Source organism: Lactuca virosa, chromosome 5 (genome assembly GCF_052849685.1).
Source record: "Lactuca virosa cultivar CGN04683 chromosome 5, Lactuca_virosa_CGN04683_v6, whole genome shotgun sequence".
Lineage (NCBI taxonomy): Eukaryota > Viridiplantae > Streptophyta > Magnoliopsida > Asterales > Asteraceae > Lactuca > Lactuca virosa.
This window is the reverse complement of record NC_136430.1, coordinates 367,990,302-368,008,929: the sequence shown is the minus strand read 5'-3', so window position 1 is coordinate 368,008,929 and position 18,628 is coordinate 367,990,302. Positions and strand designations below refer to the sequence as shown.

Genomic DNA, 18,628 nt, shown 5'->3' with positions numbered 1-18,628 from the left:
GGTCGTGAGACTGTTTGTTTCTATTTTTATATATGATATTGATAATGACCCGGCCACCCAAAACGGAAAGAGAAAAAGTAATTAAAGGTATTATTATAATGATCATTATTAATACGTGAATACAAACAATAATATGACAGTAATTTACAAAAAGAAAAAAACTATATTTGGAATGTTAAATAATAAAACAATATATAACACCCCCAAATGAATTTCAAAAAATATAATTTAAAAGGGGTAAAAAGTGAAAATTAATCTCCAGTTTGGGTTTGGGTGGTGTTGTTTTCTTCAGATAGAGATAGAGATAGAGATAGAGATAGATCAGTTTGGGATATTGAGCGTATAACAGTAGGAGGAGACCATTGATCAGGGACCATCAGAAAGTAAGTTGTCATTGCTTTCCTGAATCTTTTCTTATATTGTTTTGGTGAAATTACGGTTGGGGAGGCATTCTTGGGCCCACCCAAGATTCCGGAAGCTTTCACCCACGTTTCTAGATGTTTATCCCACGTATACTGTCTCATGAAGTCGATAATCCCAAGAACGAGTTCGTGTTTTTCTTCATCAATCCCAACCAACAAAGAATAGTCCATAACATCAACAGACTGTAGTAATAATAATCATAGATTCAAAAACCCATATCTAAGAGTTTAAACAATTAACTAAAAGTTTATAAAAAAAAAAAAAAAAAAAAAAGAGTAAAACTTACAGCAAGAAAAGCTGTATCGTTCCAGACAGCTCTTTCAAGCAATCGTTTTGCTTTGTTTCCAACAAATATAGGAGAAGTTGGCATGGCTTCGATTAAATTCTGATCAAGTAAAACTTTATTGCTTCCATTACAATCCGGATTATAACGTGATCTTGATGATCCTTTTAAATCATAAAGCCGTGTTAAATTCCTTCCATATAAAAGATTCTCCATAATCAACACATCCATTTTCGTTTCTCTCCCTCCTTTCATATGCTTAGTCACCACCTTCACATAATAAATCAACATTACAAAACACAATATATACTAAAAGACATAAAGTAGGTTGCTATAATTACCTGATAAATGCCTAAAATCTTTGCAAGGCATGTAGGACTTCCAGTGCCAATTGATTCGGATAAATACTTGAAGTAAGCAGGAGCGAATTTTATGAAGGATTCGAGTTCTGTCTTTGTAACTTGTTTGATAATGAACCGATCATCTAATGTTTTTGCAAAAAACACATTGCTTTTACCACCCTGTGCACCCCACTTTTTACACCTGCTTAAAGACCGTATATAATCCATCTCAGAAGGACAACATATCCGCCTCAAAGCTTCAAACCTTTTCGCATAATAAGTAGTCACTGCATATTTCACTTTCCCAAGAGGACTGTCATCTGTGAACTCCACTCTGGTATGCAAAGACTTTGTATGCGATAAGGGATCCGAAGACATTAGGGAAGCACGGGACCCAGACATGGATATGGAGAGAATCCCATCATCTCCCAAACTCCTGAAAGATTCCAATGCCATTCCATCGAAGTTGCTAAAGGATTGGAATGCCGATGAGTCAGCAGATTGTGAATAGATGGAATCGTCATCAGACACTTGCGCGATATAATCAGGGGAAATCAACGCGTACGATATGATGCTTGTGGGTTCGTCATCATACACAGGGATGACAGTGTCATTTACGCCCACGGCTAAAAGCAAGCGGGCCCCACCTTGGAGTTCTGATTCGCGAAAAGACGAGATGTACACGGGATTATAACCGTTGAGGGTGTCGAGTTTTTCGGAAGTGGTTGTGAAGTTTTTGTTTAAAGAGCGATAGAAGTTCAAAAATGGCATACCCAACCAACTCGTTGAATCTTCCATCATTTCAGAGCCTTTGTTTGAGAAAACAGGAGATACAAGTGACGTTTTTGTCCCACAGCTTTGATCTTCTACACCTTTCTCGAGTAGTGAAGATTCTGTTAAGTCTGAATCAGATAACACAGAAGCTGTATCCTTTTGAAGGTTACCTGTCCAGGCAGCTTCTAGAGTGTCTGATAAACTTGCCATAACAGGAAACTGTCCTTCTGAAATGGCTCTACGCACACCTGGATTTGAAGATATGGATGGTTCAGAAAATAGACTTGGCTCGTTTCCTTCTGTTGGACTTTGATTCATATCCTCTTCAACATTTTCATGGTTGTGAATGTCCCCAACATCCGAAACATTACATGAATCCACAACTTTATTGTTGTTATTATTATTAATATCCACATGTTCGGATTCAAAATCATTGAGGTTGGACCGGGGGCTATTGGTGTCAACATTTGATGCATACACCAGACGGTGGTCCCACATGTAAGATTGAAAGAGAAGCTGCCTACGCAGTCTGTTGATTTCAAGAATATCAATTATCGGCTGTCCCTTTTTCACCTCGTGATGTAAAATCTTTTTCAGCGACTCCTGTGACAATATCATAGATTTGATTAAAAAATAAATCAAATTTTGTCAAAAAGAATAGAAAAAACAGACCTCAAACTCTGTTTTTTCCTTTCGTAACATAACTTCCAAATCTGCAATTTGTCGTTTTAATTGTGGGATTCTTGTCACACCATTAACCGACCCTGTCCCATGGCCATTTTTCTTTTCTGCCATTCGACTCAGGGAGTTGAAAATTTCTGAAAATAGTAGCTCCGACCGGTACACAACCTGTTTGTAAATTCCAATTAGAAAGACATATTTACCCTCGTGGAATCTCATCTAGTATAACAACAACAATCAAACCTCATCCACTTCATGTTGAATCCACTCCTGATTCTCGTATTTGAAATCAAGTTTATGAGGAGGAAGGAAGACAGAATGGACGTCAATTGATGCATAACGAAAGCAAGCAACCATTTTCCCAAATCTGCATATAATGTAAGTAAGGATGAAACCAACAAATTACAATACAGAATATAGAGATTTTTTTTTTAAAGTACCCATAAAAGCGTAGACAATCGCGATGTAGAGAATGACCACAGCTTGCAACCCTACTAGCAGCAGCATGGTTTGAGAAACTGAGCTCCAAGAATTTCCCGAATGATAAACCCCAAGCAGCATCTGACATCACTATTCTACGAGTTGCAGGTGGAAAACCGCTAGTCCGGGGGCATCTCAAACACCTGTGCCACATCCAAATCTTACCTTCCTTTTCTCCGGGCAGTAAAAATTCGGGCAGCTTCTTCACAGATATGGTTAGGGTTCCTTGTCTATGTGTATAACACTGCACATGTGCTTCTGCAGGCATCTCACATGAACGACAGCTGTAACCTTGGTCAAACAAGTCATCTCTGAGAAAGCGTCCAAGTGGTTTATCAAAGTTCCCGTAATATTTGATGCGAAATAAGTGGGACCTCTCACAAACTGTCCCCTTCCAGACACATCTGGATGACAAGGAAACCAAAATGCTTTGGTGATCAGAAGGTGAAGGAGGGAACTCTTCCTTTGAAGTAGAGGAATCCTCTTTTCCATTCTTTACATCCAATTGCAGAGATGATGCATCTGAAGCAGCATGGGATAAACTACCCTCACCTTGTGCCTGTGGAGGCTCAAAACAGTCTCCAACAAGATGTGTACTTATAGGCCCGAGTGCCCTAGAAGCAGTGGGGTCCACCACCCCTTCCAAGGGGAACTGTTTTGCTTCTGATTTTTGGTTAATGATGGTAGAGAACATTTCTGACATGGAGACACTGTTCACTTGTTGTGGCTCAGGGTAGGAGTGATTTACATTTACATTCACCTGAGGTTTCTCACTCACAGGGGTGGTGAAACCAGGGATTGTTGAAATTGACCTGTCGATACAAGATGCTTTGTCAGGAAGTGCTACGGTTAGGGTAGAATTCAAGGGCAGTTCGGGCAGTGAGGCGCCTTCGTCAGCAAGAAAAGAAGTCTCTAAAGCCAAATGATAAGCAGCAAAAACTCCATACTGAACAACATGCTTCACTTTCTTTAACTCATCACCACTCGCCCCTCTCAGTAATATCTGAAACATAAACAACATAATATTTAACAAGCTAATCTTTTTTTTTTTTTTATCTTTTTAAGTTTTAATGGGAATGAGAATAACTTACAGTGCAACCAAACGGTTTTGGACAGCCTTCAAAGTACATGAGTGTCTTGACTAGCTTCTTTCCACCCTGTCCAGCACTTCCATGTTCTTCCAGGAATCTTTCAACATGAAACATATCTGCACATCCCAGCTTCTGAGATGAAAGATGATCGATTGATGGAACTATTTGAGCACCTGTGCATCGGGCTATTCGTTCCAGAAGTGGTCTTTTGATGTTTAAAACAAGAGATATGTTTTTTGCAAGAAGATAATCTTGTGCATATCGTGATACTGATTTCTCCACCAAAAGTACATCAGGCTGGTGAGCATCTATCTTTGCCACAGCCATCTTTAAATGATCCATTTCCTAAATAAAATACCAATTCATAAAAAGTTCCATTCCATGTACAACTAGCATGGATTTACTGTTACCTGTTGTAACAAAGTATCGAAACTTGACAGGTGGTTAGAAACACGTTGATATTCAAGAGCCCCTCCAAGAATCAAGAAACGAGGCCTCTCAATTCTTGATGCCATCCGTCTATGAGCCACATTTTTCTTACAAACAACCCCTTTAATCACAATACTGGAAAAAGAAAACTGAATATTAAAGTAAGAACAGAAAATGAAAACTTTATATACCACAAAAGTTCTTACCTGTCAGTGCGACGCCCTGAAGCCAAACATTTAATCTTCACATAACCTCCGGGGTCCATCCCTCCACCTTTACTTGTGTCTGGCTTTAACAAAGATGCAGCTTCCCAAGACAAAGATGTTATTATCTCTAACCAACTATCTTTCTCATCTTCCTCACTTGCAAGAAGGTTTTCAACCTGCAACAACTGAGATACTAAAGCCCTGAAGTGTCCATCAACTACATTCTTCATGGATTTCTTGTGTTCTTCATTTGACTTCTCCCTATTGCGACACTCCCCACTTCCTAAATTGCTTGAACTCCCCCACTCTCCAGCAGCAGCATCTCCATCATCATCATCGTCATCAAATAAAAGAGATTCCCTCTCATCTTCTTCGTCTTCCGGTTCAGGAGGTAGCCACAGGACTCCATTGTTCTCAAAATCTACAGGTTCAGGCACATCTTGTGCAACGTATAAAGAAGATGAAGAAGCTTCACAGTCATCACTAACATTACGTGCATGTGTATGCGTATGTGTATCCTCTTTTTTCTCAAGCTGGACTGCCTCAGAGACAGTATGATCAAAAGCAGTTTGTAAGGAACAACTGCTAACACTTGTTACATCATGAGGTTCTGCATCAGGGTTGACTTTATGAGATTCATAGTTGGTATCCATATCATCCATTTGTAATTCGTCATAATAGCCATTATCCATCTGCAAAACATGTCCTCCACTGGTAGCTAGCTGATAAGCAAATTCTTCATCAAAGTCATCACCACTAGGAGACCGAGTTCCCGCATCAAGAAACAGTTCATTGCTCCTTGCTGCTAGTTCATTCTGCTCGTCTAGATTTGACTCCATTACAACGGATTGGTGCGAAGTAACTCCAGTAGAGTAATGGTTATAAGAGCAGACTGATTGTGGCACAGATGTAAAAGCAATGCTGCTACTGTCAACAGTGCCACTAGATTTGGTGCTAATGAGACTGACAGCTGATGGTGAGGTGCTGAGATCAAGACTGGAATCTTGGATTCCATGATCAACGGAACCAGCTAACCCACCTTGCTGCCATTGCTTGAAGCAGTAATTACAAGCCCTGATCTTTTCTGATTCTTCCCTGATTATGTATTGAGTACTGGGTCTAGCAGGGATCCAATTATGAGTACACTTGGCACAGAAAACTCGGCCACAAAGTCTGCAATGGTGTCTTCGGTTGAATAAGGTAAACTGGGTATCACACTCGTAGCATACCCTGCAACTCTGATCGGGCATCCAAAAATCCCTCGACACATTAGCAGGCTCAGACCTCCGAGGGATCCAGGATCTGAGGTTACCTATCAGATTAGTTAATGGTCTCTCTGATGCATCCATGGGTAAACAATTTTCTCATCCCTCTCATGATGAAATTCTCATCTGTTTCTCTTCACGACCACATTCAACTTTATATAGCAAAACACTATCAGAAACCCCAACAACTTGAATCCCCAATCCAGTTATACCAGAACTACGAAAGGAGAAAGACTAAATGGCATACACAACTATACTTTTGCTGTTATTGATGTAGAATGCTACTAGTATTCCTCAATTCTTCAACTAATTCCAAGTAACCCCGTATCAAACCTATGCAGATCGTGATTTCTAACAGCCACCACTTATGGGACTCCAATCAAAATCAATCCAAGTTGTATAAATCAAACCCTAACCGTGATGCAAGATTAACGAATACGGGACCGATGATGGCCACAAATTCAAAAGTTGAATATCGCCCAAAGATAAACTCACTATTTAAAAAAAGGCCAGATATAAATTTAAATTTACTCGAAAATGCCAACCAGAATACGTCTGTCGTCAACCTTGAACGCGGAATCGATTAAAACCAATCAGGAAACCTCCGTTAGGCGCAATCAATTGAATCAGAATCCTATAAAAGATACAAAAATATCTATGAGACATCCGAGAAGAAGACATTAATAAAGAAAAGGAAACAAACAAATCACGTCCATGGAGAACGGACACGGACCTTTGTTGGATTAAAAAATTAACTAATTGAATTATTATGATAGAGAGAGAGGTAGAGGGAGGGAGCGTCGTCATCTGTGATGCAAGCTGTGTTACCATAAGTAACAATCAATAATCCCAAAGACACATAAAAGGAAATACTAAAAAAAGAAGAAGACGCATAGATTGGTGACACGAAGTCATGGAAACCGTGAATAGGTTAAGGTGGAGAAGGAGATGATTTGCTATTGTATTTCTTTTGGTTCCCAATTTCAGAACCGATATTCCTCCATCCACAAACTGTGTCCGTAGTAGTAGATATTAGAGTAAATTTTTGAAATCGTCCCTATGGTTTAGTTAAAGTTGTATATTTGGTCCCTAATTTTTCTTTTGCACACGGACCGTCCTTGTATTATGATTTTATTGCGTTTTTCGTCTCTGATATATATGAAAAGACCATATTACCCTTTGTTTTTCAGTTATTATTATTTTTTTTGTTTATTATTTATTAAAAAATAAAATAAATCCCTATGATATAAATTTGTAGGTCCACGACCCATATATCTCGTTCTCTCATTTCGTTGGAATATTGGAAGAACCTAAAACACTAGACCTCAATCCTCACCGGACCGCCGCCGGTCTGAACCTACCACCATCGTCCCCTGAAACTACCACTCTTTCCTTCATCACCTGCTCATGGACACTGCCTTCCACCGACGATTACCACAATAATCCCTTGAAGCCAATTATCGCCGCCCTGAAGCCACCACTGTTGCTGCCCTGAAACTACCACTTTTCCACCATCACCTACATATCTCCACCGAAACCCATGAACATTAGATCGAAAAGAGATGGAGAGATAGGAAAGAGATTGAGAATATGTTCAAGTGGAATCGTTAACCTGAATCGCAACCCTGCATTCGTGTGTTTCTAGTGTCGACAAACTTACGATAAAAAAAACCGACGATGATCGTTTATCCGGCCACCGTTCCCACCTCTCTCTCTCGCTCTCTCTCTCTCTCTCACACACACACAACCCTTAATTTATGGGTTTTCATTTCTTGATGGGGGTTTGGCTTCTGAGAAATCATAGATATGGTGTGATTTTGTGAATGTTTTTGTGTGTAAAAACACTAGTTCTGCAGATCGATGCTTGGGTACGATTTGTGTTCAATTATTCTGCTCAATTTTGACTTTTGATGTTTGATTTTTGTGTTCTAAATTCAAAAAGAACAGAGTTATAGTCCTCTGAAATTCCAAATTAGAATACATGTTGTGATTTGTTTGGTTTATTTTGATTTGGTGTTTGGTTTGTTTCCGGGCATGATTTTTCTGGGCATCCAAGGGTGTTGAGCATCGGAACAACATCGAAACAGGTTTATTTGTTTCCAGCAAGAGGTGTAGATGGTGGTGGTCGACGACAGAGGGTGGGTTAGGCTTAAACTGTAAAATGGGAAGGAGGGGGTCCCAAATTATGATTAAATAATAATATAAACTAGGAAAAGAACCATAAGAACCATGTTTCGCATGGGTTGGAAATTTTTTACATTTTTTCAAAAAAATTGGCCCATTATCGTTATCATTAATAAATAATGCAAGTAACTCATTTCAAATTATTAAAAAAAATGTTAAACATTTATAGGGTTTGGAATATGAAGTGAATTTTGTCATGCATTTGGTTGGCAAGTAACAACAATTGTTCGGTGATGAAAATCAAAGGCCAAAGGAATTAATATTATCGTAAATTTGAACATGCAATCAAATTCACCTCTATTCTTCTTATTTTTGCTTTAAGGTTCGGTTTGTGATGACTTTCCCAGCTTGAATTTTAATCTGTTTGTGTATAAATCTGAACACAAATCATAAATAATGTTTATAAAATATATGTAAAAGGTGAAATAACATTAATAAACAAATAATAGTAGATGAAACAAATAATAGTAGATGAGTGTTTTACTGTTGTGATCTTCCCACCCAACCACCCATTTCTCAAAGTCAACTCTCAAGGCCTCATCAGCCAAAATTCTTTTCCGTGTCCTCTTTATTTGCCTAAGCCGCAATGTTCATCTTTCCAAGTTTGTACCCCTACTTGTAAAGGCTCCTTCCGTGTTGTAAGTTTATTCGACATGGTATACGAAAAAAGAGCATATAAAATGACCAGTTTGCCGTCAGTCAGTCAATCATGTGCTACAGTGAAAGTGACTAACGATTAAAATATGCTTAAAAAGTCAAAAATAGTCATTGTATTTTTTTTAAGAGTGAAGAATGTACTATTTTGACTTTCAAAAGTTAAATTTACCATGTCACAAATTGAGAATATATCTGAAGTATAAAAGAGTAACATCAACATTTTACTATTTTGTGATGCTTAGAGTCACATGTTGTATAAAAAAAGTAAGGAAAATGTTAATATGCATTTTCATATTAGACGGATTTTATATATGGTATGCTAAATAAGGAATTTTGAGTAGCAATGGAATAAAATATCACCTTCAATTTTAAGATTTACTTTTTCAACTTCTTCTTCAAAGTTCTTATTGTCTAAAATACTCTTTTAAATCAACTGTTTGTAATGATCAGTAAGTGGAATTTGGTAACTTTAGCTTATAGCTTTGTAAACCATGGACCTGCATTTCAGACCAGTCCTTAGATAATATATAACATAGTATAATGAAAGTATAATGTAAGTAACAACAATGTACTTGCATTTTTTTGTTGTGGATAGTATGTGTGTTGAGATTGTGAGAGTTTTACCATATTGCCACTACAACCATTGGGGTTGAGATCAAGTTGCATAACCCAAATACCATGTTTGGCTGGTAGGTGGACGGAATCCAAATATCCAATCCCGTCAGAATTGTTCAAGTTTCATGTTTGTGACTCCTTGTTCTTCTCCATACCCATGTTTATAGTTTTAATGTAATGTATAAACGTTAAATTTACCTCTATTTTTACTCTGTAACAGCCACGACCAGATTGGCCAATCTCAAAACCCATTGACATGCTATCCATGATTCCCTCTATTTTTACAACCTATTGTATATAGACCAGCTTTAGTTTCCGGTCTAAATCCCCTATAGAAGACATCGGCCATCAGTCATAAAAATCAGAAAAGAAAAAAAAAGTTTCAATCAAAATCAATTACAAAACTATCTCAATACTATGCTGACAGATTAGATAATTGCTTTCATTACCAGATCAACCTAACATGTATTATTAGATTAAAAAAAATGTCATATTGAATGAATATAAGGCTTATTGAGACCGCTAATAACACCATAGATAATACCAACCTTTTTATTTGGTTGATCATTGGAGTATGAATCCATGTTTCCTAATTAAAAAAAACGATTTATTTGAAGGATGACGAAAAGAAGGAAACACCAACTCGAAACAGGAAGGCATAATTGAATTAAAAAAAAAGGATATAATTGAATTGAATAACTGTTTTGATGTTGTCATATGTGAGTGACAAATCGATTAGGATACATGGTGTAGAGGCAGTGTTTATCTGATATCATAAATTTCAAACAAAAAATATATTTTCATGGAAGCAGGAAGAACCGAGAGGGAGAAGCTAGATGAAGACGAACCCTCTCATCACATTCGACTGCTTTTCCCTCCACAGGTCCGATAATATGTATAAGCCCCTGTTATCACCAACAAAATCAAAATAATTAAAGCATCAGGTTCAAGTGAAGCCATAAGAAAACATGGATATTGAAATAGAAGGTGTGGTGAAGTGGGGAAGAAAGCAAGAAACCTTAAGTTTCTTCGATTGAGATTTTGCTACGGTTGTGGATATCAGACGGTTGTTTGCTATCGCCTCCTTCTCCGGCGATCACCAAAGCAGTTCCGTGAGCAGTCCGGGAAGACAAAAACGTCTCCCAAGAGTTAGAAGCAACGGAGGATCAAGGTGAAGAGAAGCCCTAATCGAGGATTTGAAGAAGATGGAGATGAACGGAGGATACAATCGACAGTGAGGTGGTTTTAAGCCTGACTCGAACAGGGCGATGCTGGTGGTGAAAGTCGGTGGAGGAGATGGTGAATAAGAGAAGAGACTGGAAGGATGAAGACAATTAAGTCGATGGCGGTGGATAAAGTCGGCGAAGGCCAGGGACTAAAGTAAACCTGTGTGATCAATATCTGAATGACTCAAACTTTTGTGGCCAATATCAGAATGAGTCAAAAGTTATGTCGCAAAAATTAAAAGTCCAAAAGATCACTGTTAATCCTTTCCATGCGCTTTAATATATAAAATTTAGTTATTATAATTAAAAGTTATGTGGCAAAAATAACAGTGATCTAGAATAACTGTAATTTGTATATTTGTCTGTTTTGATTACTAATATTAAATTTAGTTATTATCTTATGCAGCAGATGTTTTTCAGCGAGATTTAAAGCCGAAAAATATATTAGGGAATGCGGATTGCAAACTGAAGATTTGTGATTTTGGTTTTGCGAGAGTACTTTGCTTGCAGCCTTTGAACCTTACTCCAAACTCCAGTAGTTTCGATCCAGATTCACTTGCCCCTTAATAAACAAACCCCCCTCATAGCACTAAAGATCATAAAAAGGGGGGTCCATCAGTTATCCAATAGAAGTGGGTGGCTATGAAAATATACTAAAAAAAAGGAAAATAAAAAAAAGTAAAGGATGCAATAAATTGGTACCTTTTCCCTTTTCGGTTAGAATGATTTGTTTATACAAAGAATATGTATCCTCTAGGGTTCCCTACAGTTCAAAGAAACACGCAATTGAAAAGCACATATTAGAAGAAATTGTAATCTAAAATATGCAAGAAGAAAGAGTTTTAATTCACCATAAAAAACTTACTTCCAACTCCTTTCCTTTTTCAGAATGTCCGTGTACGTAATTAGCCCATTTCAAATCATACAGTGAGTATTTTCATTTTCATTCTGATTTACCAGGGTTACAGTATAATCAAAGAAATATTCAAGACCCTTATCTAATGTGATGCATGCATGCACCATAAATACTAAACCTTAAAAACAAATACACTGTTGGACAGGCCAAAACCGTGAATACATTGGACTAAAATAGAGAAGCTCAATGGCGCAACCCATAGAATCAACACATGATATAAAAATACTGATATCCCACCGATATCCCACCGCGATAACCTATATCTCAAATATCCGCCCTTTACCGATATTTGATTTTGGACCGCTATAACTGCCTACGTAGCGGGTAACTTGTAGCTTGTAGCGTTTTGTTAAACGCTACATGAAGTAGCATTTGGATTTGCAACGTTTTATTTAAACTAAACGCTAAAAACTTGTAGTGCCGAACGAAACTTTTTGTTCAAAACGGAACGTTTTGTCAAAAACTAGAAGCTAGAAGCTCTCAAACGCATCGTGCCGAACACGCCCTATATATTTCTTGTTTTCTATTTTGCTTTATATTATATATTATTTGGATATTATAATCAAGATTTTTGTATTGTCCTAATCTTTTAATTAAAAAAATAAGAAACCAATCGTTCAGTATTAAGTCTAATTTATTATTTTTAATACAAAAATAGAAAGATATGATAAATATAACAATTCTGAACATGTATGATTATTAGATTTTGTTTATTTTAATTTTAATGAATATTAATAATAAACACTTGTCAAGAAGATGAAATTAAAGTAACTTATCTTTAAAAAATATGTTTTTTATGATGAAAATATTAAATTTATGTTTTTTGATATGATGTTTTGGTGTGCCGTTGGAGACAAAAATTTATATGGTGTTAATATTATAACATTTTTTTTGTGTCATGGTGCTTATTGATGGTAACTAGGAAAAGGGCCGTGCTTTGCACGGATCATTCCTTTTAGGAAAAAAAATGAATGGAAGAAGAATATGTTTGACGAAAATTCCAAAGAATAAAGAAAATTGATTGAATTTAGCAACTTTTTATAAAACATATGACGGAAGTCTGAATGTTAAAAAAAGTTCGGGTTGATAATAAAATAAAAAAAAGTATCAAAGTAAAATAATGTTGAAAAATGGGTGACAAAATTGTAAAGGGATTAAAGAAACGGAGCACTTTTGAGAAAACATAAATAAAAAAACATGTGAGAAAAGTCACAACTGAATCTTTTTAGAAGAAAAAAAAAAGGATAGAAGAATACGGTGGACGAAAATGATAAAAAAAATAAAAAAAATGGTTGTAAAGAAGTAAAAGTGAAAGTTTAGTGGCAAAAATATAAAGAAATAAAAATAAAGTGACAAAAATTATAAAAATGAAAAGTTTGTTGAAACTTTAGTGGCAAAATTGTAAATAAGTAAAATAAAGTGGTCAAATTATGAAGAGGAAAAGTTTCCTGTTGAAACATTTACAAAAAAAAATAAAGGATAGAAGAATACGGTAGACGAAAATGATAAAAAAATAAAGAAAAAATGGTTGTAAAGAAATAAAAGTGAAAGTTTAATGGCAAAAATATAAAGAAGTAAAAATAAAATGAAAAAATTATAAAAATAAAAAGTTTGTTGAAACTTTAAAGGTAAAATTATAAAGAAGTAAAATAAATTGGTCAAAGAGGAAAAAGTTTCCACTTGAAACTTATCATGTCCTTCATATATATATATATATATATATATATATATATATATATATATATATATATATATATATATATATATATAGTGATTAAATGATTAAAAAGGACCACCATTGGGCTCTTGTCATGAAGTAGGCTCCAAGTTGCCTAAACCTTTGTGCCAGCCATCCTTTTCACCTTATCTCCCTTCCATCCACTAAATTAGCATGTTATATATTTCATAGCATACATGAAATATCATTTAACAAAAGATAAGAATGTCTTATTAATAAAAATGTTAGATCGATGAAAATATACGTAGTAGAGTGTCGTGGAATGGATCTATATGAACTATCAGCCTCTCAAAATATATATATATATATATATATATATATATATATATATATATATATATATAGAGAGAGAGAGAGAGAGAGGTAAGTTCAATTGAGAAAATATAAAAAGCTGAGAATGGGAGAATCATTCTCAGTCACTCATTTAATCTAAGCATAAAAAAACACGTTGGCAAACTTGTAAATATGATAATAACATTCAATCTCAAATACGTAACACCGATTTCGTTGTTGAATACTCCGAATTGGAATTTCCCAGATTCGCAAACGAACTCAGTTGGAATCGGAATTTCTTCGTTGTTCATGAATTTGGAATCGGAGTTCTGGACTCGCAGTCACAGTCGACATTGAAAGACTCGGAATCGGTACTCACAGGTTTCCAATCAGATTTCGGAAATCAAAATCAAAATATGAAATCGATCAGACATAGGATGTCGCATCTTAAGTCAGAAGCTTTTGAAATTGGAACATATATTCTAATCGGAACAGTTCGCGTCTTGATTATCGGTATTACAAAGAAACCTGGAATCGGGATTTCAAGGTTTCAAAATTGAAATCAGAATTTTTGTTGGAATGAAATCAAAATCGGAATTGCACGCTTCAAAGTCGAAATCGAAAGTATATGATGATTTCGAATTGATAACTTGAATCTGAAGTATCATGTTTTTAACATTTTTTAAAAAAGTTAACTTGTATGCACTCCAACTGTTTGATGAAATGCATAAACTAAATTACCACGTTATATTCACATATGAATATGTTTTCACACCTGAATCAGTATATGATTATTAAAAACACAAAACAAATATGCAAGTCTGTATGTTATTCATATGTGAATAACATATAAAAATTATATATATTTGTGAAACCACCTTGTAATATTCATATGTGAATATACTGTGTAATATTCATAAGTGAATATATCATCTAATATTCACAAGTGAATATACTATGTAATATTCAGATGTGATATACCATGTAATACTATGTAATATTCACATATGAAAATATCATTTAATATTCATAAGTGAATATATCATCTAATATTCATAAGTGAATATACTATGTTAATATTCACAAGTGAATGCATCGTCTAATATTTAAATATGAATATACTATGTTTATTATATGTTATATTCATATATGAATGATACTTAAATTGTAAAAAAAATTAATCATACTTTTTATTCATAAGTGTATAACGAATGTATTGTAATAAAACATGATGCATTTTTATTCACTTATGAATAACGATAGCCGAAAATATAAAAAAAATAAATTTTTTATTTTATCTTAAAACTATATCAATATGGATGTCTATTTGTAGAGAATAAACATTCATGAATTTTGGTATATTTAAAATTATTTTTCGATAAAAAATAGCTTCTTAAAAATTAAAAAAAAAACGAAAAAAACTATTTTTGTATATATTAAGATAATGATTAGCATAGTTTAAGGAAACATGTTTTGTTGGAAAACACATGTCTATTCATTTCCCATTTCCGCTGGTACGACGGAGGTTTTTGCGGGAAAAATAAATGAGTGTCTGAGAATCCATTCTCAACCTTTTTTTTCTCAATTGAACCATCCTCCCTATATATATATATATATATATATATATATATATATCTCCCTATTCTAATAAATGAATAGTTTTAATCTCCTTCTGCCAAATGTCACTCTAATATAACTTCTCATTAATATTATGTCATGTGTCATATAGATATATTAGGCAACTCATTTCAAAATTCAAATTTATATATCTCTTAATAACTTTAAAATTTTGATATATCTCTTAATTAATAATTTATTTAAAATGACTTATTTAAAATAATTGATTAATAATTATAAATTTTTATTATAAAAGTTTAATTAATTTTATAACCGTGGTTCCCACGGGTTATAAACTAATATATATATATATATATATATATATATATATATATATATATAAGTTTTGAGGCCTGTGCTAAGCACGGCCCATATGGGGTAATTTGGTTATTTCTTTGGGATTGTCAAAATGTAAGTACATCGCTATTATGGGTAAGGAATTCCAAGTATGTGGCTATTACTTGTAAAGAAGCAAGTATGTTGTTATTATTAGTAAGGAGATGGAAATACATTGATATTATTGGCATGGAAATGAAATTACATTGCTATTAGAGATATGGAAATGAAATTCCAAGCATATGGCTATTTCCGTTTATGTGACGAGGAGTTTATTGTTTTATTGTAATCCACTAGTGAAAATCACCACCATCTATAGATCTGGAAGTTTCTCCCTTTACTTCATTCTCAAATTGTACAAATGTTTCGATGGTTGATGTGCGTAGTCCAACTATAACCCCTCATTGTCATCCCCTATTGCTGCTAAGATATGTACCCATAATGCATTCTGTAAGTAAAATGATGATATATAGATAGAAATCACAACTAATAGAATATTTAGAACTACTAACACTCTCCCAACCCAAAATGTAGAATACATGAAAAATAATATAGAAGTGAAGAACCAAAATGAAATATACGAATAAGAAAAGACATCACCATAATACGAAAATAAATGACTAACTTTTCCCCTTAATGGTGAAAATTTATTATTTAGCAACAAATACCGCCTATGTTTGAACTTTTATTTTTTTCCTTACTTTCTTATCTATATTGTTTTCAATATACCTATCCAAAAACATCCTTACAGAAAAATGGATGTCATTTTCTACAACTCCCATTATATGTGATCCAAGGCATAACAACTTTCATCTTCCATTTAACTATCAACTTTAGGCTTCTTTAAAACCAGGGATACTCATTCTTAGAAGATGAAGACTTGTTCCAACTGCATTGACACTCTATATCTATAACATCCCCTGCTTTCGTCAATTTAAACTAAAATCAGTATAATACAATGTGACAATTTTGTATATTTTAACAGAAAATGAACAAATTTATTACCTAGACCTAATCCATTGCCGTAAAGCAAACAAGTTTTTTTGTTCTAATGAATATAAATTGGAGATATCACCAAAACAAGGCCTTAAAAATAATATCACCATGTTTCCGACTTTCTGTGACAAAAAACCTACATATAAACAATTATGAAGCTCATCAAACCAATTCATTGAAATATCCTTCAGATTAAAATAAAAAAATTAAAAAAAAAAAAGAAAAAAAGATACATAGTTTCTAATAAGTGTAAAATTCAAAACTAAACACGGATGATATTTAGAAACCTAAAAAAACACATACGCATCTGAGAAGTTTAAAATCAAACCTACATTATTTTAGCATCACAAAAGCCATCCAAGATATGAAGAAAAATTAAACCAAATTTAATGAACAATGGAAAGAAATTAGAGATTGAAGTTACTAACGGCTTCAATTTGTGTGTCTTTGTGGATGGAGAAACATGAAAGCGTGCACACTAATTCGCCCTTTCATATCACAGAAAAATTAGAACGAAAATGAGCCTTTTTTTGGTTTCAAGCACTTCGACAATCAATTGAGAACAAAAAGGGTGAAAAACATTACCTTAGGTGGCTTCTATTTCTTCCATTACATATATAGAATTTCTTATTAACAATGTAAAAGAGAAGGGAACGTGACAGTATGTTACAACTGACAAAAAAATTAGGTTAAGATGTGAATTCTTGAACAATATAAGTTCCTTGTATAAGCCATAAACTCATATGTGGGCCAATACTTTTTCTAGAGCATTTGTGGGCTGAAAACTCCTTTGGGCCAAGACAAGATCGAAGCCTACTATCCTCTTTGGGTCACCTTTGTGCCGAAAAATAAATAAATAAGTAAATAAAATAAGAAGTGGTTAATAATTGTGACACCTCACAATTACACCACATATAAACATGCTAATTACACATCATGTATCCATGCATGAACACTTTGACCAACATGTAAGAACTCCACCACTTCCCTCTCCTCCTTAAATTCGGCCAAACCACCACCATAACCAGGGGCGGAACCAGAAATTTTGAATGAAGGGGGCTTATATATATATATATATATATATATATATATATATATATATATATATATAAACAAAGCATCAAATGTGTTTTTCCTTTACCTAAAAATAAAAATAAGCAAGAATCATAGGAAACTAACACATGAAGTTATTAACATGAAAAAAATCGATAACTTACAGTAAATTTATGAGATAAATATGTCCACTTAAAAAAGTTAAGAAGGGGTAATGATAGGTATTGATTGGGTCGGTTGCCTTATCTTTACTCATTACTTTATCAAGTCAAAACTCAATTACTCTGTTACTCTATCTCCTAGTTATGCATAGGTAAAGAAACCTTGAATAGAAAAATACATGATAGAGACATACAATACAACGAATCCACATCATTGAGCGAGAGCTGAGAGGGAAAGCCATAGAGGCGACCGACAACCAGTTTTAGTTGACATTGTGTTTAATAAGTGGAGACACAGAGTTATAACAGCCATTAATGCACTTTAACGAAGGTCAATAGGTGGAGAAGAAGGTGAGATCGGAGACGGGAGGGGCAGAGAGCTTGAAGAAGCACACAATATCCGTGTAAATGTGGTTTAAATTATTTTTTCAAATATTTTAAACTTCTTTTTATTTGAGGAATAAGGATTGGGTATTTTTTTTTTAAATTTTGAAAGTATATTAAAACTTTCCAAAAATTTGGAAGTTTGTTAGAACTTCCGATTTGCATTCTTATCTCTCTCAAATCATTTTCTTTTTTAAAATATATAGATATTTGTATTTAAAAATAGAGTTAAGGATACAGAGGTTATTGATATGTCTACATATGTGTTTAGTTAGAAAGAATTATAAATTATTTAACAGTTAAAGAATATGCAATGCTTGGTTTGAATAACATACATATATAAGAATATTTTACAGGTAAACAAGTTGGGGGGGGGGGGCAAGCACCTGCATGCCCCCCTACTAGCTCCGCCACTGACCATAACCTCTTCACTTTTCATTTCCAAACTCAAACTCTTAGTTTATTCTCTCTCAAACTCAAAGAAACTCCCTCATTCTTT

At 34.3% G+C, this 18,628-nt stretch overlaps 1 protein-coding gene across 2 annotated transcripts; it reads right to left on the bottom strand.

Moving 5' to 3' along the window:
• Positions 1 to 69: 69 nt before the first annotated feature.
• LOC145117081 (1-phosphatidylinositol-3-phosphate 5-kinase FAB1B-like) lies at positions 70 to 9,033 on the bottom strand. Of its 2 annotated transcripts, XM_079053386.1 has the most exons (11): positions 8,642 to 9,033; positions 8,453 to 8,533; positions 4,709 to 6,607; positions 4,484 to 4,637; positions 4,074 to 4,418; positions 2,943 to 3,985; positions 2,746 to 2,869; positions 2,494 to 2,670; positions 1,048 to 2,424; positions 710 to 976; positions 70 to 605 (listed from the first exon to the last, which is right to left on the bottom strand). In XM_079053386.1, exons 3-11 carry the CDS (start codon positions 6,055 to 6,057, stop codon positions 252 to 254), a joined length of 5,190 nt encoding a protein of 1,729 aa, XP_078909512.1. In that variant the 5' UTR covers positions 6,058 to 6,607; positions 8,453 to 8,533; positions 8,642 to 9,033; the 3' UTR covers positions 70 to 251. The 2 variants fall into 2 exon arrangements, with proteins under 2 accessions (XP_078909512.1, XP_078909511.1); XM_079053385.1 differs by lacking the exons at positions 8,453 to 8,533; positions 8,642 to 9,033 and adding an exon at positions 6,707 to 6,984.
• Positions 9,034 to 18,628: the final 9,595 nt, after the last annotated feature.

Coding starts and splice junctions, on each gene's coding strand:
- LOC145117081 (XM_079053386.1), bottom strand. CDS start 6,057: ATGGATGCATCAGAGAGACCATTAACTAATCTGATAGGTAACCTCAGA. Junction 4,419..4,483: donor TCGATACTTTGTTACAACAG/GTAACAGTAAAT, acceptor TATTTTATTTAG/GAAATGGATCATTTAAAGAT. Junction 606..709: donor ACGATACAGCTTTTCTTGCT/GTAAGTTTTACT, acceptor TTATTACTACAG/TCTGTTGATGTTATGGACTA.